The 24,761-nt window shown below is 44.5% G+C and overlaps 1 protein-coding gene across 5 annotated transcripts in view; it reads right to left on the bottom strand.

The window, feature by feature from the left end:
* Window positions 1–24,761, bottom strand: part of LOC106583055 (AMP deaminase 2) — a 58,912-nt gene that overhangs the window by 11,946 nt on the left and 22,205 nt on the right. For 2 of the 5 annotated variants that reach the window (XM_045705356.2, XM_045705353.2), the window contains exons 2-4: window positions 1,856–1,995; window positions 1,531–1,661; window positions 811–879 (exon numbers count right to left, since the gene is read on the bottom strand). In XM_045705356.2, the coding sequence (XP_045561312.1) occupies window positions 811–879; window positions 1,531–1,661; window positions 1,856–1,995 (340 nt within the window). Of the gene's footprint in view, window positions 1–810; window positions 880–1,530; window positions 1,662–1,855; window positions 1,996–2,201; window positions 4,717–9,227; window positions 11,210–24,761 lie in introns of those variants that run through there. The other 3 variants (XM_045705357.2, XM_045705358.2, XM_045705354.2) reach the window with 3 other exon arrangements.

The following is a 24,761-nucleotide window of genomic DNA, read 5'->3' as shown; positions in this document are numbered from 1 at the left end:
CTGAATGACTATTTACGTCATGAATACAAAGAGACATCTACAAAGTTTTGTTTATAAGATGAATATCAAAGTGTTTTGCTGATGCAGTGGAAACCATGGTGATAAGCGTCTTGGAGATAGGCGCCAATTAGGCCACTGAAAGGTTGCACCTGGGCCCGACACTGGTGGCCTTGTACCCCAAAGATGGAACGAGCTTCCCCCTGACGCTCGGACAGCAGAGTCCCTGCTCATCTTCCCAAAACACTACCTCTTCAAAGAGTATATTAAATAAGACAGTCTCACCCCCCACAAAACATTTTTTTTTATAACTTTGCACTTGTCTGTTCCTACTAGCACCGACTTTGATAATGTATTGAGGAAAAGTGTACTTACTACGACTGTGATATGTGGTTGTCTCACCTAGCCATCTTAAGATGAATACACCAACTGTAAGTCTCTCTGGATAAGAACGTCTGCTAAATGACTCAAATGTAAATGTATTAACAGCCTGCCACCTCAGAGGCCCGCCTGAAGACTCAACATCAACAACTCATCACCTTGCCTAGTTAAATAAAGGTTAAATAAAAATCACCTGTGGTAATCTATACCTCACATCACCTGGGAACAGGAAACTCGTACGGTATTTAGTTAATGGAGTTGGAATGGAGTTGGACTGGAACATTCTCAATATATGACAAACTCTTCAGCAAATGAGTGCCAAGGATTGTACATACGGTGTGCAGATGTAGGTAAAAACATGACTTTGTGCAGTAGCAAGATTGTTAGGAAAAGGCAAAAGACAGAGAGAGACTGAAAGGACAGCTCACTCACTCCAGGTCGGCATCGCTGTCGATTTTCATGAACTCCTGCTTGGCGCGGAGCAGGATCTCTGGCTCAAGCCTGGCGTGGCGTAGTGCGGAGCGCAGGGCGGCGAGGCGAGGTCAGAAGGCAGGGGGGCACCATGGGTACGGGTGAGGCAAAGCAAAAGGAAAGAGAAAGGGCCACAAAAGCACACAGAAACACAAGCACACGTGCACACAGAAACACAGAAAGACAGACAGAGAGGATGCAAATACAGGTACACAAACAAAACACACAAAAGAGCCACAGAAACGCACATGACACACAAATGGGACCAGAGTGTGAAGAGTGATCAGGTGGGATGAGACAAACAGAGAAACATGATCAGTTAGCAGTGGTACATATACCTTGACTGGTCACATGACCCTGCTGCATTGAGTGGAGCAAGGATTCCTTTGTGTCAGATCCACCCCGAGATTGGCTTAGTGAAACCGGCCATCACCACACCAGCAACACAGACAGAACTCCCTCCCCCTCCCTCTCCCTCTCCCGTGGGTGGAACAGACTGGAACACTAGGATGTGAATGCTACGGACTGATTCAATTAGCTGTTTGCTTATGTTAGTTAGCTGGTAGCTTGCAACTACATGATGGAAGCTGTTGAGCGTGTATGAGTTCCTGTGGGTAGAGGTGGGTTGTTTGGGTGTGCATGTGTGTGTGTGTGCATGTCTGCTGCTGCTACGTCTCTCACTTGATGTCCTGGCTGATCTGCCTCTCCAGGCGTTGGCGTCGCTCCTCCAGCTGCTCGATGGGGCTGTCCTCAGGGAACTCATAAGGAGCGGTGCGCATCTCACTCTCCGTCAGGCTGCGCGTGAACAGCTCCTGAGAGATACACCATCAAATTAACATTACAACACACACTACACGCACAGGAAGAGTTAAAGAATCATTACCATACACTAACGTCCATAAACAATATGAGCATTTAACACACACAAACATCTAAAAACACAAGCAGTCGCACACAAATACACACACGCTTGGGTAGTGATAACACTGTGTCCCTGTGATCTCACCTCGGCAATCTCCTTGTACTTTCCGTCCATGGATGTACGCAGGTCGATGGGGAAGTGTTTGAGTGTGTTAGTGATGGGCGTCCCAGGGAGGGAGCGCTGAGACTTCAGGGACTTGTCCTGCCCTGCTACACCACGCAGATCTAGAGAGGGAGGGCGATGGAGAGACAAAGGGAGGGAGAGAAAGAGACAGAGAGAGCGTTAAACAACAAATAACAAACATTACACAAAAGAAAATAAAAAGTTATAAAACTGGGAGGGAGAGAGAGAGTGAGTTTGCATGGATTTGCTACATCAAGAGCAAACATTAAAACACATATTTTCACAGCCAGAACTCTTGCATCATCACCTACAAAATGGGCCTACACTAGTAGACTCCCCTCCGACCCTCAACAGCTCTCAGCAGCGGTGTTGTGGCTTCGTATACAGCACAGAGGAGCCTCCCTACTGTGTGACAGCGTCAGGGGTGTGTTAGTCTCTCCACAGACTTGCTGACTCTGAGCTGTGTACTTTCCCATTGCAGTGTGTGTCAGGCAGCAGCAGCAGGAGTCGTCGGAGTGATGTGTGTGTGTGGCAGCAGTCTCTGTGGTATACAGCCCACACTGAGGGCCATTCAGGTGGAGTGCTCATTAACAGAGATACATTTAGTCGGACGCCAGCCACCCGTTGCCATGGAGACCTGGCCTGCTGGTCAGAGAGCGGGGAGGCGAGGTGGGGGGGAGAACAATGACAACACCTTCCCCTGAGACGGACACAGCAGGGTGAGAAAGTACACACTACACAGGCAGGCAGACACAGGACAAAGACCCAATTGTGTCTGTCCCATAGAAAATACACACACAGACAGAGAGCGAGAGAGAGCGATAGAGGCTTAATAACCAAAAGATGAGGGATGAGCTCAAAAGCTACGTGGAAGTTTGCTAAACTGTGTGTGTGTGTTTTCCTGCACAGAGCTATCGTAGCATACCCATAAGGCCTTTGGACTGGATGGGACCCCTGAGATGCAGAAGGTTCTATTTTATGACAGATGAACCCTGTAGATGAGTGTGTGTGTGTCCAACAGCATGCTCTGATAGCCCTAATGGCTGTCGGGAAAATTGACCAGGGCCAAATCACCCAATGAAAGATGCCAGAACAACTGGGACTCATCAAAACACATACAGACAGACAGACTCTGGGCTCCATTACAATGGCTGTCCATTCATTCAGCTACAGTGCCTTTAAAAAGTATTCACACCCCTTGACATTTTTCACATTTTGTTGTGTTACAAAGTGGGATTCAAATTTATTGAATTGTCCTTTTTTGTCAACAATCTACACAAAATACTCTGTACTATCAAAGTGGAAGAAAAATTCAAACATAAAAAATCAAATACAAATACAAAAAAAAAATACTGTAATATATCTTGATTTGATAAGTATTCAACCCCCTAAGTCAATACATGTTCGAATCAACTTTGGTATCGATGACAGCTGACAGCTGGTATCGTCTTTCGGGGTAAGTCCCTAAGAACTTAGCACCCCTGGATTGGACAATATTTGCACATTATTATTATTATTTTTTAATTCTTCAAGCTCTGTCAAGTTGGTTGTTGATCATTGCTAGACAGCCATTTTCAAGTCCTGCCGTAGATTTTCAAGCTGAGTTAAGTCAAAACTGTAACTAGGCCACTTAGTGTCGTCTTGGTAAGCAACTGCAGTGTATATTTGGCCTTGTGTATTCATCTCCCAGTGTCTGTTGGAAAGCAGACTGAACCAAGTTTCCCACTAGGATTTTGCCTGTGCTGAGCTCTATTACGTTTCTTTTTATCCTAAATAACTCCCCAGTCCTTGCCGATGACAAGCATACCCATAACATGATGCAGCCACCACCATGCCTGAAAATATCAAGAGTGGTACTCAGTGATGTGTTGCGTTTGCCCCAAACATAACACTTTGTACTCAGGACAAAAAGTTAATTTCTTTGCCACATTTTTTGCAGTATTACTTTAGTGCCTTATTGCAAACAGGATGCATGTTTTGGAATATTTGTATTCCTTATTTCACTCTGTCATTCAGATTAGTATTTTGGAGTAACTACAATGCTTTTGATCCAGCCACAGTTCTTGTATCACAGCCATTAAACTCTGTAACTGTTTTAAAGTCACCATTGGCCTCATGCTGAAATCCCTGAGCGGTTTCCTTCCTCTCTGGTAACTGAGTTAGAAAGGACGCCTGTATTTGTGCAGTGACTGGGTGTATTGACACACCATCCAAAGTGTAATAAATAACTTCACCATGCTTAATAGGATATTCAATATCTGTTTTTTTTTATGTTTACCAATCTACCAATAGGTGCCCTTTGCGAGGCATTGGAAAATCTCCCTGGTCTTTGTGGTTGAATCTGTGTTCGAAATGCACTGAGGGACTGAGGGACCTTACAGATAATTGTATGTGTGGGGTACAGATGAGGTAAAAAATCATGTTAATTACTAAACTCTGCAAAAAAATAAATGTCCCCTTTTCAGGACACTGTCTTTCAAAGATAATTCGTAAAAATCCAAATAACTTCACAGATCTTCATTGTAAAGGGTTTAAACACTGTTTCCCATGCTTGTTCAATGAACCATAAACAATTCATGAACATGCACCTGTGGAACGGTCGTTAAGACACTAACAGCTTACAGACGGTAGGCAGTTAAGGTCACAGTTACGAAAACTTAGGACACTAAAGAGGCCTTTCTACTGACTGAAAAACACCAAAAGAAAGATGACCAGGGTCCCTGCTCATCTGCGTGAACATGCCTTAGGCATGCTGCAAGGAGGCATGAGGACTGCAGATGTGGCCAGAGCAATAAATTGCAATGTCCATACTGTGAGACGCCTAAGACAGCGCTACAGGGAGACAGGACAGACAGCTGATCGTCCTCGCAGTGGCAGACCACGTGTAACAACACCTGCACAGGATCGGTACATCCGAACATCACACCTGCGGGACAGGTACAGGATGGCAACAACAACTGCCCGAGTTACACCAGGAATGCACAATCCCTCCATCAGTGCTCAGACTGTCCGCAATAGGCTGAGAGAGGCTGGACTGAGGGCTTGTAGGCCTGTTGTAAGGCAGGTCCTCACCAGACTTCCCCGGCAACAGACGTGCTCAACCTTTTGGATCGGAGGGTGAAGGCTAGGGCCATTCCCCCCCAGAAATGTCTGGGAACTTGCAGGTGGCTTGGTGGAAGAGTGGGGTAACATCTCACAGCAAGAACTGGCAAATCTGGTACAGTCAATGAAGAGGAGATGCAAAACATCTCAATTTAATCCATTTTAAATTCAGGTTGTGGAGAAATTCAATACTTTCTGAAGGCACTGTACAAAACCTCTGACAATTAGTCTTTGCCATCTGCTGCACACAAACGGGCACGCACGCACGCACACACACTCAATTTAAACGCTTTTCTTCCCCCCAAAAAAATTCATAGAGAACGCTATGCCCCACAGATTGTAGGACAGCATGTCCAAGATAGACATGCGGACAGAGCTAGGCCTACTGGGAGGCTAAAGCAAAGCAACCCACTCACATCTAGAGCACCTGGAAGCGTCCAACTGTGTTGCTAGACCACTGGGTTAAAGCAGCATGTCTATGTCGGCAGGTTTAGACATGACTACAGCAGGTGATGGTGCTAGCCCTCCCCAGCACATGTTAACACCCCTATATGAGATATGGTATTATATTTCCCGCTTATGGGACTTTATTCAGTATTTCTTCAATGATATCAGCATTGGCAATCAAAGCACCGAGCAGGACACAGAGACAAGGACACATACTCCATTCTCCCCTGCGTAGCCTCCACATAATCCTCCCCTCCCTCCACCACATATGCCTCTTAATCCAGCACCCCCCCAGACCCATTTAGCTCAGTGACATCAGGGAAGGGGACAACAACATCACAGACATATCCTGCAGTAAACACTGCCAATAACTAACTCATACTAACAACACTAGGCAGGCTATATGACTGGGTGACGGGCTACTACAAAGTAATGTGGTAACAAAACTACTGCACACTGCAGACACAGTGGCCCAGACGATTAGGATTTGCATTGTGTGACCCTGATTTACAACATGAATCAAAACATGCAACACAATACAGCAGCTTCAAGCCTAGTGGTTGTTTTAGATAAGGATAGAGGCGCTAGTGTTAAAGTGGAGAAGGAGCTGTAGGGATCATGGAAAGAGGACAAATAGTTTACATGAAGCACAGTAGTCTATGATATAGGTCTAGTAAAAAATACACAGTACAGAAAGACAGTGATATGACAGTAAATACACATACCCCGATCATGTGCAGGGACAGACCTCTGAGCATTAGGCCTACATGGTACAGAGACATCATTAGTCAATTCATTCACAACGCAACAGGAAAGCTTTTGATGTTAGCGCGCACTGACGTAGCCCAGAGCCATGACAACTGATTGGTATTGGAGAGTAACAATTAGTAACAGTCTGAGAACCGCAGAGGAGAAAATCCATACATTCACAGCCAATTGTTTTTGAATGAGGACCAAACGTGTGTGAGCATATTTCCATTTTATACAAACCCTCCAGGATAACACACTGCATTCATCCAGTTTTAAAAGAGCCCAGAGCACCTGTATAATCTACTTTCCCTGTGAATGTACCTTGGCGCATCAGTACTCTGTACAGGTTGTGTGCCATCTAGCCTGTAGCACATTTCCAGTAAGATGCTGCTTGCGTGTTTTTTACTGTTTACAAAATGTGTGCCTTTGTGTGCAGGTGGGGGGGGGGGGGGGGGGGGGGGGGTATGCTGTCCTAGGTCCTACTTACCACTAATCCTCATTGCAATGAAAGCACAGCTCCTCAACAGACAGCATGACAGTGCAGTTAGTCAGCTGAGCTCACCTCAGCTTTCCCCTCATCATCATCTTCCTAAGGCCTGAGCCTGCCCCTCTCTCCTTCTCGTACCCTCCTGTCTCCTGCATTACACTGGACTTTTTTTTAACCTTTATTTAACTTGGCAAGTCCGTTAAGAACAAATTCTTATTTACTATGACTGCCTACCAGGGAAAACGGTTCCCTGGCTCGTTCAGGGGCAGAACGACAGATTTTTACCTTGTCAGCTCGGGGATTTGATCCAGCAACCTTTTGGTTACTGGCCCAACGCTCTAACCACTAGGCTACCTGCCGTGTGTGTGTCCCAGTGTGTGTGTCCCTGTCTGCTGTCCCAGTGTGTTTGTCCCTGGGGTGGATCAGCGAGAGGCCAGGCCATCTCAGTAGATGACCTCCTGACCCAGGGCTAAGTGACAGATGACATCTTCACAGAGCGGTGACCTACATACGATAACAAGAGCTCTCAGACAGTGGACACAGTGAGGAGACAATGCTGTGTGTGTGTGTGAGAAGTGTGTGTGTTTAAGAAAGAGATGTGTCTATCCTGATTGTTTTCGTGAGACAGATTGTGTGTCTGACCATATGCTGTGTGTGTGTGTGTGTGTGTGTATCATATGTTGTATTGTAGACTGTTTATGGCATCAGTGTGAGAGGCAGCTGTTGCTTCACAGCTCACTACACCTCCCTCGCTCTATTCCCTGAGAGGGCGACATACTCTGCAAATATTCCTTAGCAACCACAGATAAGAATAAAACTGTACTTTGAACCCCTTTTTGCCTCAATATATTGTCTCAAATGTAGCCTGAATTCCTCAAGTCTTCTTGCTACAGTACGGACTATTTTCTACAGAGCCTTGGGAATCAAATCAAATCTGATTTGTCACATGTGCCGAATACAACAAGTGTAGACCTTACAGTGAAATGCTTACTTTACAAGCCCTTCACCAACAATGCTTTAAGAAGTCAAGAAAAATAAGTGTTAAGTAAAAAAACAGAAAATAAAAGTAAAAAAGAATTAAACAGCAGCAGTAAAATAACAATAGCGAGGCTATATACAGGGGGTAGTGGTACAGAGTCAATGTGCGGGGGCAGCGGTTAGTCGAGGTAACTGAGGAAAGACCCTGTTCAGGTGAAAAGGACCAGTGATGAATACCTGACTGAGACCAGTGATGAATACCTGACTGAGACCAGTGATGAATACCTGACTGAGACCAGTGATGAATACCTGACTGAGACCAGTGATGAATACCTGACTGAGACCAGTGATGAATACCTGACTGAGACCAGTGATGAATACCTGACTGAGACCAGTGATGAATACCTGACTGCTATTGATCCTCTCACGTTTCTGCACCCAATCAACATGTTGTCATGTCACACAAACGACACGCACACAATGCATCATTATTCCCCCCCATCTTTTTTTTTGTTGCAGGGGGGTCACAGCAGGTCCCACTCCGTATGTATTTTTTCTTTATTGGATAGGATAGAGAGAGGTAGAGAGACGAAAGGTTAAACAGTGTGCTGAAAAAGCAATGGACCGGATTTAAACCCATGCTAGCTTGGTACATGTGTTCTGGGGGCAGTGGCTTAGGACACTAGCCCACCACAGGAATGCCTACTACACCAAATGAGCTGGACAAATATAACTAGCAGGATTGTGGTAAACAAAACAACAAATACTCTGTAGTTTATATTTCTAGCAATTCAAGTTTGGGACTACATTAATAGAAATAGACTGTGGTATCATATACGCGGAACATTTTTAACTGTGCTGAATGGAGGACTTTTGAAAGGTCCTTTTATGGGTGGAGACAGAAGAAATTCCTACTTCAAATGTCACAGTACTCCACAATGTAAAGTTCAAACAACTATGATTTCAGAGACAAACTGACTGTACTACTAATCTGGGGAGTTAACATTAAATAGGAATAAGGACAGGACACCGGCAACTACTTTAACTCACAACATGGATATCACCGGTCATCACACACAGGTAATATGTTCTCTTAGAGATCTAGCCCCTCACCCAAACACATGCAGCCCTTTGGCCAGTCCCCCATCACTCTGACACTGCAGTAAGTACAACTGATATCGGTGAGACTAGCGACAGACCGGCCCGGCGGTACAGCTGTGACGCAGCCTTCTCTATCTGCCCTCTCCTTCTCCTCCCAACAGATGCTTCGTTCATCATCACGCCCCCCCACCCCCAGCCTTATCCCCCTCTCATCCCCGTTTCCAACCCTCTTTAAATTACTGTCAGCAACAGCAGTTTCCTGCTGCATTGACCGATGGTGCCTGTGTCGGTCAGTGTGTGCAATGTGCATGTGTACATCCCGCTCCTGTCTCAGAAGTAGCAGAGCAGGGTACAATACAGAAGCTGTCTCCACCACACAACTAGCGTTCTAACAACATGGCTATATTATCCCCGAAGGAGAAGATAGCCGGCTACATCACTGTCATTCCAGTTACAGTGTTACAGTACCTCACGGTCGTGGTGGAGGTGGCGGTGGGCTTGCGAGGGCTCCTGTGGGATGCTGGGACATGTCACCAGGCCCGGGACAGGACGGCTGCTGCTCCCTCCCCCACAGACACAGGGTACGGACGTGGAGAGAGTGATGACAAAGAGAGAGAGGGAGAGAGACAGAGTATGCTCTCACCCTCACACATTCAGCAGCAGCAGGCTACACTGTGTCTTCTCTCTCGGTCTCTCTGATTGTCTGTTATCACTGTCTCTTTAGTTCTCTCACTCGGTCCCGTTTTGCACGGAGTCTGTTTTTCTCTGCATCCCCCCTTCTCTCTGCCTCTGTGCCTGTGCTGCTTCCTGGATTAGGCCGGTTTTCTGTACACAAACAATCCCTTTAAATCCCTCTGACTGGTCTGGAGTGTACCACGTGGTGCTAAGGGGTGTGAGGCGGGCTGCACCACTTCATGTGCTGTAGAATGGAGGAGGCTGGGTTTCTCTCAGCACTCCCCCTCCACTGTCTCCATCTCCCTCCCCTCCCCATCACAGTATTACTGCATGCTGTGTGTGTGTTAATGTAGCTTAAATGATATGAAAGTGGTTTGTTTCTTTGTGTTCTTTAAATTCCTGAGTATTTCATTTAGTCTGCATTAATAGAAAGTAGCCTATAGTGCCTGAAGGTACACATAGTTTATACTGTATTTGTTCGTTTTAATGCGTGTTTGTTTAGCCTACAATACACAGTGTAGACTAATGCAGTTCTATGATGTAATGGGAGTGAGTACACTACATTAGCATGTGTGATTTAGTATCATATGGTCCTGCCTGACAGCAGACAACTCTCTGCTCTAATACAGCATGTAAGGGGCCAGGCAGGGGGAAGAGGGGATTTCCTGCTTCCTTCCTCACATGACTGCTGTTAAAGGGAAGCCTGTTTCTTCTAGTGAGTCAGGCTTGGTCATCCCTCCCTAGGAGACTGCTGGAACTCTGTAGGAGTAGTTGTATTTTTTTTTTACCTCTCTATCCTTCCCGTTTCTTATCTCTTTGTATTCTCAATCCTTCATTCTTTGACTCTTCTCTATTTCTTCAGGAAAGTCGGAGAGAAAAAGCATGTAGTGCAACCTTCTTAGAATGAGAAGCTGAGGACTAAGTGGGGGAGTGGAAATGACAAGAGGGAAATTCCCCTCATAGCAGAGAATGAAGACACAGGATCACAGTCTCCTCGTTTTGATGACTGTTAGCAAGCTGGGCTGAGTAAAGAGACTAGAAATGTAGGTCATTGTCATTTCTACACCATTTCTATTTGGTTTTAGTCATGTCGATTGAGATAATTTTTCCCCGGGGGAAAAAATATTTAAAGAAAGGCTTACTCAAACCACCTTGCGGCTGGAATTGAAGGGACTCGCGGGCCATTTGACAACCCTGATATAGACCCAGGCACAGACTAGACACACACCACAGCTAGACAAGAGTCAGATCCCTGACAGTTCCTGTTTTTACTGCAAAACCAGCACACATAAATAGACATAATTACACAGGAGTTGACCTAACCTACAATGAGTGGCTTGTTCTACTATCTGAATGGCTACAGCAGCAGAGTTATTTTCTGTCTGGCTGGAACCCAAACACTCACTGTATCCTCCAGGTCAGTCATGTCATGTCCTCACAAAATGACATCCCTAAAAGGCAATGACTGGCCTTTCCAAGTGAAATCATGTTCTTCTGGGCGTTACAAGGGTAGGATGACCCAAATCTGTCTTGACTTCTGCAGTGTAATGTAATACAATATAGCCTTCAATCTGAATGCTGGGAGATTGGTTTCACACCGAGATTACTCGGTTTTATCTTATTACTCTTGATACAATAAAAGATAAGAACATTGTCTGAGAAAACATTTTATGAGCTCTGATGCACTGTGAGATAAGACATTAAGGGCTCTGACGAAGTTGACAGTACTGGAAATGTTCCTTTTTCTAAACTAAAACATGATCCTTCACCCTTCACAACCCTCCACTGAAAACATCTGGTACATTCTGGAGAGGCTTTCAGTTAACATCTGGTACATTCTGGAGAGGTTTTCAGTTAACATCTGGTACATTCTGGAGAGGCTTTCAGTTAACATCTGGTACATTCTGGAGAGGCTTTCAGTTAACATCTGGTACATTCTGGAGTGAGGTTAATGGAAAACCTCACTCCAGAATGTACCAGATGTTAACTGAAAACCTCACTCCAGAATGTACCAGATGTTAACTGAAAACCTCACTCCAGAATGTACCAGATGTTAACTGAAAACCTCTCCAGAATGTACCAGATGTTAACTGAAAACCTCACTCCACAATGTACCAGATGTTAACTGAAAACCTCACTCCAGAATGTACCAGATGTTAACTGAAAACCTCACTCCACAATGTACCAGATGTTAACTGAAAACCTCACTCCAGAATGTACCAGACGTTAACTGAAAAAGGAAGAAAGCTGACCTAGATATTCATATTCCTGTCCTCAAACTTTCAGACATTTGAAAACACACGCACATGCAAACGCTGCCTCTCCCACTGTACTGGTCTACCAGCCTCTAGGCGCGTGACATTGGGAGCCCAAGGGATCCCGGGATACAGTACACCCCCCCAGCTGTGCGTTTAGTGGGCGGAGCTTCTCATGCAATAGAGCTTGCTAGCTTGTAGTCCTAAAAAATGAAAATGAGTTCCTATGGGGGAAATTAATGGGGAAAGAATGGAGTTTAGGGATATACGCCGAAAATAATGGCCGAGGTTAACAGACTTAGGAGATGTAATACATCTTGTTCTATGATATAATACCAGTCAGTCTCCCAGTAATGATGTACTTTATGAGCTTTTGATTACATAAAATGATCAAAATTCACTAAACGTGTAGCACAGATCTTATTTATGGCATTTATCCAAAAACCCCATAGGCTTTGGCGAATGAGCCATGGTGGGGTTAGTGTCTCTCTCTCTCTCTCTCTCTCTCTCTCTCTCTCTCTCTGCCACAAAATAGTGATGCCTGGACACAACTCCAGCAACAAAACCACATCTCCATAAATCCTTGTTAATGCTTGGTTCAGAAAATGCACCATAGCAGAACAAAACACAGTATTTCCGTTAGGCTAAACTCCCATAAAGAGAGTAAGCACTAGGAAGCAAAGCATCCCATCTCATCTCATCCCACTGAGAATAAAGATGCTCAAAGAGGGTAGCTACATGATGGCTGAGTGACAGAGCAGGCCTTTAGAGGCTGGATGACATGAAGATAGTACACAGGGCATGGTGCATTGTTAGTTTGTGTCACTGTTGACATTAGGCCTAGATAAATGTTACATAACTGGGAGGATAGGAACGGAGAATACAAAGAGAGAACGACAGAAATAACACTGAGGAGCAGAGCAAAGATTCCACTGTAACAAAACAACGCTGAGACTCTTCACTTTAAAAGTACGCCAAACAGTCAGTTTGTCTCTGAACCATTGATTGCATAGTGAAACAAACCATACAACTCTACACACAAGGACTACTTTTAACAATTTCTACAGAAAAATTTACAAAAACAAATTGTCTCAAAATAACAGTGCAGACGTAAAGATGGGTAACAGAATGACTGTTTTTTGTGGCCACAAATTAATATTCAAAGATGTCTGCTGAAAGAATGGGGTGTCCGCTATGACATGACGACATAAGTTTCAAAAAATCAATTTTAGTTATTGAACTACAGTAATTGAACTACAGTAATTGAATTGGATTTATACCCGGTAACAGAATGACGGTAACAGAATGACATCATGGGTCCCTGATCTGTACTATACAAAAATGCATAATTATAAATGTCACTCTCTTCATGGTGACGTATCCTGAATAGGTACACAAAGTTAACAAACTTATATCGTCCTTTGCTTGTTTGGGTATTACTCTACACACTTATTCTAATGAGCTCCGGCCCCAAACAAGACCCAATTTGGTTGGTCGGACCGGACCAAATCTGTCCAATCATAGACGTATATGTTTCACAAGTTTGGAAATCACGGTACATCACAGTAGACCACAGCATAGTACAGCTCAGTACAGTTTAGTACAGTTAAGTACAGCACAGTTCAGTACAGTTCAGTACAGCACAGTAGAGTTCAGTACAGCAGAGTTCAGTATAGCACAGTACAGTTCAGTACAGCACAGTTCAGTACAGCAGAGTTCAGTACAGCACAGTTCAGTACAGTTCAGTACAGCACAGTAGAGTTCAGTACAGCAGAGTTCAGTATAGCACAGTACAGTTCAGTATAGCACAGTACAGTTCAGTACAGCACAGTAGAGTTCAGTACAGCAGAGTTCAGTACAGCAGAGTTCAGTACAGCACAGTACAGTTCAGTATAGCACAGTACAGTACAGCACAGTAGAGTTCAGTACAGTTCAGTACAGCAGAGTTCAGTACAGCACAGTAGAGTTCAGTAGAGTTCAGTACAGCACAGTACAGTACAGCACAGTACAGTTCAGTACAGTATAGTTCAGTACAGCGCAGTACAGTATAGTTCAGCACAGTACAATACACTAAATTGACTGTACTCTACTCTATTGTGCTCTACTGTACTAAACTCTATAGTAATGTACTGTATAGTACTGACCTATACTCTACTGACCAGAAAGAGAAAGAAAACATACATGAGCTGGCCATGCCACCATGATGACCTCTAGAGATATAAAGAGATCTGTCCTTAGAGATGACCAGAGAAACACTGTGCTGCAGAACAGCACCGTCTGTTTATCAACCTTGGTCCACATCTAGTGTAAGCTGATTGAATGAGATCAACTTTAGACAGTAGACATGGGTATGATGAAATACAGAGTGGGGAAAAATCTAACAAGAACCTGTTCAATCTTCTTTCTCATGTGAAACAAATAATTAGAAATTGAAACAAATGAAAACAAATGATATCTCAACATTCACCCCAGCATGATGCTCCGTATCTCTATGAGAGCCCATCCCTGAGAGGGTTCTCAAAACATTCCGTCCACGCATACCCTAAAATCCCACGCTCACTGTCCCAAGGCTACCAAAGAGTCTCTGCTCCTCTTCTCCCTCCCATCTCTGATAATCTAGCCCTCACTTTACCACTCACCAGCCTCTCTGCTTATCAGCACAGCTCTCACAGTATCTGAATATAGCAAAGAGGGAGCCCAGAACCCGTGTTACTTTACACATAACATACACTCTACCACAGCTATTTCTTCAGGGATATAACCATTCAGCTAAGCCGGCCATATTGAGGTCAACGTCCCATTCCCCTGAAACCGGCAGGATCATTCCTGAGAGGGGGTGTGAACTCTTCCTCACCTCCACTAGGAGAGCTGAGTGAGGGGGTGTGAACTCTTCCTCACCTCCACTAGGAGAGCTGAGTGAGGAGGTGTGAACTCTTCCTCACCTCCACTAGGAGAGCTGAGTGAGGGGGTGTGAACTCTTCCTCACCTCCACTAGGAGAGCTGAGTGAGGAGGTGTGAACTCTTCCTCACCTCCACTAGGAGAGCTGAGTGAGGGGGTGTGAACTCTTCCTCACCTCCACTAGGAGAGCTGAGTGAGGAGGTGTGAACTCTTCCTCACCTCCACTAGGAGAGCTGAGTGAGGGGGTGTGAACTCTTCCTCACCTCCACTAGGAGAGCTGAGTGAGGAGGTGTGAACTCTTCCTCACCTCCACTAGGAGAGCTGAGTGAGGGGGTGTGAACTCTTCCTCACCTCCACTAGGAGAGCTGAGTGAGGGGGTGTGAACTCTTCCTCACCTCCACTAGGAGAGCTGAGTGAGGAGGTGTGAACTCTTCCTCACCTCCACTAGGAGAGCTGAGTGAGGGGGTGTGAACTCTTCCTCACCTCCACTAGGAGAGCTGAGTGAGGAGGTGTGAACTCTTCCTCACCTCCACTAGGAGAGCTGAGTGAGGAGGTGTGAACTCTTCCTCACCTCCACTAGGAGAGGTGAGTGAGGAGGTGTGAACTCTTCCTCACCTCCACTAGGAGAGCTGAGTGAGGAGGTGTGAACTCTTCCTCACCTCCACTAGGAGAGCTGAGTGAGGAGGTGTGAACTCTTCCTCACCTCCACTAGGAGAGCTGAGTGAGGAGGTGTGAACTCTTCCTCACCTCCACTAGGAGAGCTGAGTGAGGAGGTGTGAACTCTTCCTCACCTCCACTAGGAGAGCTGAGTGAGGGGGTGTGAACTCTTCCTCACCTCCACTAGGAGAGCTGAGTGAGGAGGTGTGAACTCTTCCTCACCTCCACTAGGAGAGCTGAGTGAGGAGGTGTGAACTCTTCCTCACCTCCACTAGGAGAGCTGAGTGAGGAGGTGTGAACTCTTCCTCACCTCCACTAGGAGAGCTGAGTGAGGGGGTGTGAACTCTTCCTCACCTCCACTAGGAGAGCTGAGTGAGGGGGTGTGAACTCTTCCTCACCTCCACTAGGAGAGCTGAGTGAGGGGGTGTGAACTCTTCCTCACCTCCACTAGGAGAGCTGAGTGAGGGGGTGTTCCTTGACTCTCCGTCTAACCCTCCAACCCACCAGTCCCTTTGCGGTCTTTCAGAGCCTCTCCCATGATGGATGGTGTTTAAGGGGCAGCTCAGTCTACTTGGGTGCACTGGTTGGGCACTGATTTAGAGGCTGTGCTGCTGGAAGAGGACAGACTAGAGCAGTACAAGACCACACACACACACACACACACACACACACACACACACACACACACTCACACACACACACACACACGTTGGAAGGCAAGACAGACAGGAAACACCTATGTTTATAATTGTCACTCATGTACTGTAAATATTAGGCTTGACCCCGATTAGTCAACTGGTCGATTGTTTGGAGATTAGGCTGTTGGTCGACCAAGATCGATTTAGTCGAGCAGTAACAAATATATATTTGCGCCCATCTCAGTGAACTAATCCATTGCAGAGGCCTAGACTAAAAGCCTATTTATGCTTGATCTGAAAATGTGGTAGGAGGCTCCATATGGAGGGTGTGATGCAATAGCAGAGCCTCCAGAGACATGCAGAGGCCAAATCAAGCTCTGTACCGCATCGCCATGCCTCTCCCAAATTTTTAAACAATGCAGAGGGCTCTATAGCTCCGCCTTGACATGATTGGTTGACGTTATACATCCTGTATAAACACAAACTCACTTCCTTGACAACAGCACTGCTATGCTCTGTGAAGCGCAAGTAGTATAAATGCCCTGACTTCTGAGAGCATATCACCGTAAATGCTGCATGGCCAATGCAGATGTCGGATTGACCACGCGCCCAGATGCACAATGCACTTTCTCTCCAGAATGCGCACTCTCCCGCCAATTTTGTGCACATTCATTATTTCATAACATCATTGTGTGAATTGTTTGTGTTTGATTGTTAGTGTCTATCAATTCCCCCCCATTACATATATCACCAGTAGTACATTTACCATTAATTCCTATCATTTCTAATCTACAATGTTTGTTACTTTGGTTACGGTCATTTATTTTAATGCATTCAATATTATTATTCCAGTCTTCCTGTTCTCATTCTCTGAGTGGACACATTGTTTTCAGAATGCGCAACCTATGCTACACATGTGAGAAACAAGTTTTGGTTTGTTTCATTCTATTTATGAGTTTTGTAAATGTAGTCATTGTCTTTTGTTTGGAGCGCTTCTGTGAATGTTGAGTAAGGACGCGCACGCATAGCAGTGGGCCTATAGGCTACCTGGCCTGCACGCAAATGTAGGAATATAAATGTGCCCATTTGGGGATCTGATAGTATTTCTGATTGGCTTAACGCACCCCCACTAATGACCTGTGGAGCTTCTGAAAATAAGGTTTTCTTCACCTCAAATAAATAGCAAGCAAACAAAGTCTGTTTTTAAATCCATTGAGAATTACAATAGTTCCTCAATGTAGTTGAAAAATCTTTCCAGCTCTCTCCCTTTTGATAACCACTCAGCGTGAAAGGGAAAAATGTCATGCTCTGATCCAGTGGAAACGTCATTAAATAGGCCTACCTGATTACTTCTTATCAGTGCTTGACTTGTAGGTTCCGGTACTCATTTTGGGTGTTGGTACTGTTTATAAACTCAGCAAAAAAAGAAATGTCCCTTTTTCAGGACACTGTCTTTGAAAGATAATTTGTAAAAATCCAAATAACTTCACAGATCTTTATTGTAAAGGGTTTAAACACTGTTTCCCATGCTTGTTCAATGAACCATAAACAATTCATGAACATGCACCTGTGGAACGGTCGTTAAGACACTAACAGCTTACAGACGGTAGGCAAATAAGGTCACAGTTATGAAAACTTAGGACACTAAAGAGGCCTTCTACTGACTCTGAAAAACACCAAAAGAAAGATGACCAGGGTCCCTGCTCATCTGCGTGAACGTGCCTTAGGCATGCTGCAAGGAGGCATGAGGACTACAGATGTGGCCAGGGCAATAAATTGCAATGTCTGTACTGTGAGACGCCTAAGACAGCGCTACAGGGAGACAGGACGGACAGCTGATCGTCCTCGCAGTGGCAGACCACGTGAAACAACACCTGCACAGGATCAGTACATCCGAACATCACACCTGCGGGACAGGTACAGGATGGCAACAACAACTGCCCGAATTACACCAGGAATGCACAATCCCTCCATCAGTGCTCAGACTGTCCACAATAGGCTGAGAGAGGCTGGACTGAGGGCTTGTAGGCCTGTTGTAAGGCAGGTCCTCATCAGACATCACCGGCAACAACGTCACCTATGGGCACAAACCCACCGTCGCTGGACCAGACAGGACTAGCAAAAAGTGCTCTTCACTGACAAGTCACGGTTTTGTCTCACCAGGGGTGATGGTCAGATTCTTGTTTATCGTTGAAGGAATGAGCGTTACACCGAGGCCTATACTCTGGAGCGGGATTGATTTGGAGGTGGAGGGTCCGTCATGGTCTGGGGCGGTGTGTCACAGCATCATTGGACTGAGCTTGTTGTCATTGCAGGCAATCTCAACGCTGTGCGTTACAGGGAAGACATCCTCCTCCCTCATGTGGTACCCTTCCTGCAGGCTCATCCTGACATGACCCTCCAGCATGACAATGCCACCAGCCATACTGCTCGTTCTGTGTGTGATTTCCTGCAAGACAGGAATATCAGTGTTCTGCCACGGCCAGCGAAGAGCCCGGATCTCAATCCCATTGAGCACGTCTGGGACCTGTTGGATCGGAGGGTGAGGGCTAGGGCCATTCCCTCCAGAAATGTCCGGGAACTTGCAGGTACCTTGGTGGAAGAGTGGGGTAACATCTCACAGCAAGAACTGGCAAATCTGGTACAGTCCATGAGGAGGAGATGCACTGCAGTACTTAATGCAGCTGGTGGCCACACCAGATACTGACTGTTACTTTTGATTTTGAACCCCCCCCCCCCCCCCTTTCTTCAGGGACACATTATTCCATTTCTGTTAGTCACATGTATGTGGAACTTGTTCAGTTTATGTCTCAGTTGTTGAATCTTGTTATGTTCATACAAATATTTACACATGTTAAGTTTGCTGAAAATAAACAGTTGACAGTGTGAGGACATTTATTTTTTTGCTGAGTTTATTTATGTGCAGGAGCCACACAATACTTTTTAGCTAATATTCTATAAGAGGAACAGGAGCTCAAGCAGTAGAACATTTGAGGTGCCGGTACTCAGCTCCGGTGAGCTCCTCCAAGTCAAACACTGCTTCTTATCCTTTGTGTGAATAGCCTACAGCTGTGTCTGTCCCGAGCTCACTGGGGTGGAAACTCTGAGGGCCTGTCATGCCAAATAGTGTCCCCTTGTCAAAATGTGCCACCCCCCCAGATTTAGCTATGTACAACTAATTTTCAACAACCATTTTCGATCTAGCTAGTTGGTCATTTAAATGTTACGAGCTATACATATAGTCCAGTGGAGGCTGCTAAGGGTAGGATGGCTCATAATAATGTCTGGAGTGGAGTAAATGGCATGGTATGAAACATGTGGTTTCCATGTGGTTAATACCATTCTATTAACTCCATCCCAGCCATTATTATGAGCCATCCTCCCCTCAGCAGCCTCCACTGATATAGTTATATGTCTGTCATATAGAGGTGTCTAGCTATAAATTAAACCTGATCAATCAAATGGATAGGTGTAAGCAATTATGGTCATTCCAAATGCCCTTAACTAGGTGTCTTTGCTAGACAGACAGAGAGAGAGGGGGGGGGAAAGGAAGATAAGGGAGAGGTGGGAAGAGAGTGGAAGACAGCCTGAGAGAGATGGAGAGAGAGAAACAGAGAGAAAGACAGCAGTGCAAATGTACTTAGACTTGAGTATTTCAACAACTCTTCTCTTCCAACTTGTTAGGCAATCATATGTACCTACGGGGGAAGGATGGCCAGCCACACAGGAGGGTGATTTTTTTTACTAAGGAAGAGAAAGAGGCCGTGCTGATAGAGATGCACGCTGGCCATTTCGGAGTGAAACGCATGATTGCCAAATAAACATACGTTTCTTCTGACAGAGAATTATCAAGGTGGACAGCTGGGCAAGTGAAATAACCTTTTGTTTTTCAATCACATTCTATCTGAAATGATTATGCTTTCAATTAATGTCATATCAGAGAGCACACGTTTCAATTTGTCACTTTTTACTTAATTAAAAGGTCAGTACCCTGTCTAGCCTGCCAGAAGTTTGAGAGGGCAAAGACTGTGGGGCTGGAGATGAAGCCCATCAAAGTTGTTTCATCATGGCACATGATCGGTAAGTGTCCGAATTCAAATTTTGCCCTGATAAGTTGTTTTGTAATGGTTGCTTTATTTGACCACAGCAGAGTTCAATATTATAAAATGTGTGTGTGTGTGTGTGTGTCAGTATCCTTACAAATATGAAAATGTGCAGACTGTAAGACAGATACGGGTAAGAATAAAGTAATCTTCTCTCTAACACTTTAAATGTTAGAGGTGGATCTCATCGGACCCTTCATGAAATCCAGGAATGGCAACAGCTGGTGTCTGACGGCAACCAATCCCTTCCTCAAGTGGGTGGAGGCAATACCCATTAAGATCAGTAAAGGAAGAGTACGTGCTTAACTCTAAATTCCCTTCTGTAACCCATTAAAAAGGGTGCTTGGAACCGAAAATAGATTTTTTGTTTTGTATGATACTCATCAAGGACGAGACTGGCGAGGCCATCTCCAAGGAGATGGACATCTTCAACACCCACGGTTCTCCTGAGGTCATCTTGAGTGACCGAGGTCATGAAAGCTGGAACAAGGTACAGATGTTATAGGTTATATTCTGTCACCAATGGTTTGTTTTATTTATTTTTTACAATTTGTTTTTGTTTTTCCATGGTACATAATCAGACATATTTCAATATCTTACATCGTCAATAGATAGCGTAATTATAAGGTAATTATTTTTGCACACAACAACAGCATCCAGGCCTCCACTGAGTACGGACGGGAGCCGCAGCTGTTGATTGAGGTAAACAATGCAATTGGTTTGGAAGAAGAACGAAAGGAAGGCAAGGCCTGGGAAACGCTCCTAGCTGGGGTCACCATCTGTTAAGGTGAATATAAGAAATCTCAGATAATAACTATTTGCATTTGCACCAAAAATAACCTGAAGCTAGTTTTAGTTTCCCTAACACTGATATTCTTCTCTTTGTCTTCCTAGGGTTACCTCGGTGGAAGCAAACAATCTTTTACTGTTGGAGCAGTTGGGACGGTCAACCATTGAAAGCACTGACGCCATTCACTTCGGTGAAGCCCAATAGACAAAGTATGTTATGCTTTGGTTAACATGTGAGAAAGCAAGAAATGGTAGATATGCTGAGCTTATAAAAATGTACCTCTTCAATTTACCTCTTCAAATGACTTTAGGACCATCGACTGTCCAAACCCCCAGGAGGTATCCCATGCACCGGAACCAGTGAGTTCGGATCAGTCTGATTCTCTGTGCTCTGAGTTGGAGGGGGACCAGCTTGAGGTAGGCTATACCTTCCTAAAGTGATAAAAAGTGCATATCTCCCATTTATAACACTGCACTAATCCATGTAACCTGTGTGTTTGCTTGTTTACATCTCTGTCTCCTACCATGTTCCTTTTAACTCTGCTCCTGTTCTCCAGGACCTAGGGGTTCTTCCCAACATCCAGAAGTGGATACACCTGATGTCCTCCATTACCAACCATCCTCCAACTTTTCATTACATCATCTACAGCTACTGTTATTGTCATGTTGTCATTATCTGCTAAGAACGTTTTCTTGCTCTATCATACTGGGCACATTCTTATGTGAGATATACAGATGAACTAAAAACACTAGCACTGCAAACACTCAGAACAAAGAGAGCAGCAGTGCCTGGGCTTTGCAGTCTCCCTCTTCAAGTCCCCCTTCTGAGACTGGCTGCCTGTTGAGAACAAGTGACAGGCAGAAACCTCCACCCACACAGCAACCACCTCAATATTCCACACACCAGAATTTTAGTCTATGATTGCCATTTGTGTACAAAAAATCTGAAAAAATATTAAATGACATAACTGTATCAAAAAGGAACGTTTATGTATTAAAATCTTACATTTTGTCAGGTTGGTTCTCACAGCTGTTTCACAAGGTGTTCATTATTGTAAGGTATCCCTTGATGGTATTCATTTGTTCCACATTATTTATTGTTGTATCATAGAACCTACAATAGATACATGTATTCAACCACAAGTGTGTACTAATGAGCTATGCGAGATATCATTTAAAAAAAATCATAATAGAGGACTAGGGAAACAAGGGAAGGGCAGGTTCAAATAAAAACATGACAGACAGACAGACAAGCCAGTGTATGAATAAAATGGATTTGCATATGAATGGAGTGGAAATTAGCTGACTGTGATCTGTAAGGTAAGTAACTTAAATGTGTCAAGCAGATTACACGTTTTCTTTGCCATTTCCGAAACGTAGCAACGTTTAAGACATGGATTTAATGTTGTAATGATAACAAGGTATCCAAAAGTAGTTTGAAGCAATGTTTTCATTTTATTAGCTAAACAAAACTTGTTTAAACAGCAAAATTGTCACGGAAATCAGCCTTGTTTGCATAGTGATGGTGAAAATAAGGTAATTTAGGCTGTAATGATCTTCAAAATTCTAATCGTCGGACGCTAATAGTTTATCGAATCCCATTGTGATGCAGAGAGAGAGACACTTTTTGGACGGGGGATATTATTTGGCATGACAGGCCCAGAATATTTTGTAGCATACAATGTTGCAAGTTCGCTAGTGCAGCTTTGGGATGGACCCAATTTAATAGTTGATACAATGTTTCAAGTTCACTTGCAGACAGGCCATGTGTAGCCAATGTGATTTATAGGATATTTATTTTTATCAGGATATGTTCTACTTGCAGGCTGCCATGTTTTCATTTGTTGGCTTTATGTAGGCTATTTTTACATAGTTGGCAATGGCAATAGAAGTTACTTTTTAGGATTGTATCATTTTCATTTAGATTTGGCTAGAATTTTGTGCATATGAAAATGTGCATATGAAAACCATAACTGGCACGCAGATCGGTAGAAATAGTAAGAGAAACAGGCCTTCAACGAAAGAAAGGTTGCCGACTCGTCGTGTAGTCTATTACAGGCAACTTCAGGAGAGTAATGGCAGAATCTGCGAAAGCCAGCAGGAGGAGAATATTTCGGTCAGGTTCTTTGGCGCCCTCGAGACATCTGTCTTATTTCATCAAACCGTTAACATAAAGCATCAGACAAGCTCAATGCATATAGTTTCTTTTATTAAAACACACAGGGTGTGTCTATACGGGAAAATACACGAAAAATGTTGACCAATCAATTGGTCGAAAGAACAGACGACTTTCGGTCGACCAAGATGTTTTTTAGTCGGGGACAGCCCTCGTAAATATACACATTCACACTGAGCACGGTCTGATATATGACCCTGACTACAGCTGCTCTGGGCTTGCAGGAATGTTCGGTTTATTCAGTGAGCCGAGTGAGGATCACTAAACTGTGATATCCCACCCCTGTGTGATTGAGTGAATGGGTGGGTAAGTGAGCGAGTGAGTGATTGAGTCAGGGGGGGATATTTTTGGTGGCATATCAGCCCAATACCAGCTGACAGAGATTTACCAGCACTCAAATCAATGGGATTAACTGGAACCTCGTTAGGAGCTGTGGCCACAGCCCAGCCCACAGGCCAGAGGAGAGAAGCATGCTTAACTGTACCACAACCATGAAATACAACCCCTCATAAACACAGACCGTCAGCCTGCAAATCACCCCATTGGGTAGAGAGGGTCCAATGGCCATCCAGTGGGGTGTGGATTAGGTGCAGTAGTTGACAGACTGTATGGAAGGGGGGAGGGGGGCCTTGCTGGGCTATCTGGTTACCCCCGGCAACATTCCCACCTGCCATGATGGTAGCCCTTGGAGCTTTGTTCCTGGTTATTCCAAATCCTCTGTTACCTCTGAACTATTCTTAGAAGTAGAGAGCTCTGGATTTTTCCATCTTAACACAGAGAAGATGCAACTTTCTGCTCAGGCCCTAGTTGAAATTGATGGTCAAAGATACATTACTTTGTCTTGTCAAAGACTCCCTCTAGTGGTCAAAATAGAGAGCTGCACCTGCTTGCTCTGATTTTTTATTTTTTTTACCTTTACCACAAAGCAAGTCAAAGAGGAAGATGCGAAGTGAGAGGCTCCACTTCTGTCAAAATCAGTCCACACAAGAAGCAAACCAAGTGGGGATCTGGTCAACTATTTCCTTTATTGTCAATTTGCTAAGTGAGACTTATTTGATGGAATAGAAGTTTTGTAATCTTTAGTTTGTTACGAATGTATTGATATAAGTGGACGCACGTGGCATCTCGGCAACTTTGAGAAAAACTATTTTAAATTTGAGTTTTTTATCAGTTGTTCGCTTGCGTATCTGCCCTCTCATTGGCTAGAATATTAACACCTGATCTTGCCTCCTCCCACCTGCCTTTCCACCTTTTCGACAACGACCCCCATTGTAAAGGCGGAGACAAGACCATCTTGTCATTATATAGAGTATCTCTGGTTCAGCGCAAACCCCTCAGAAAATAATGAATAACATGACAGCCTACACATAGGATGGTGTCAAGGCAGGGCAAACTGAATTACATTTCAAGACGCCAGCATAAGTTAGGCTATCTATGATAAGTTATGTGTTGACTGTTTGGAGTGTTTTTTTTATGATGTTTGTCCTACCTTATATGCTGTGAAAGACCCTTGTTCCTCACAGCAGTGCTCCAACAGTGAGAGACTCAAAGTGACACCTTAATTGGGGAGAACGGGCTTGTGGTAATGACTGGAGCGGAATGGTATCAAATACAATCAAACACATGGTTTCCATGTGTTTGATGCCATTCCATTCGCTCCGACATGACGCTGGACATTCAGGCCAAAGAGTTCAATCTTGGTTTCATTAGACGGGAGAATCTTGTTTCCTTTAGGGGCCTTTTGGCAAACTCCAAGCAGGCTGTCATGTGCCTTTTAATGAGGAGTGGTTTCCGTCTGGCCACTACCATA

This window comes from Salmo salar, chromosome 22 (assembly GCF_965601325.2).
Source record: "Salmo salar chromosome 22, fSalSal1, whole genome shotgun sequence".
NCBI lineage: Eukaryota > Metazoa > Chordata > Actinopteri > Salmoniformes > Salmonidae > Salmo > Salmo salar.
The sequence above is the reverse complement of the archived record's forward strand: the minus strand, read 5'-3'. Positions and strand labels throughout refer to the sequence as shown.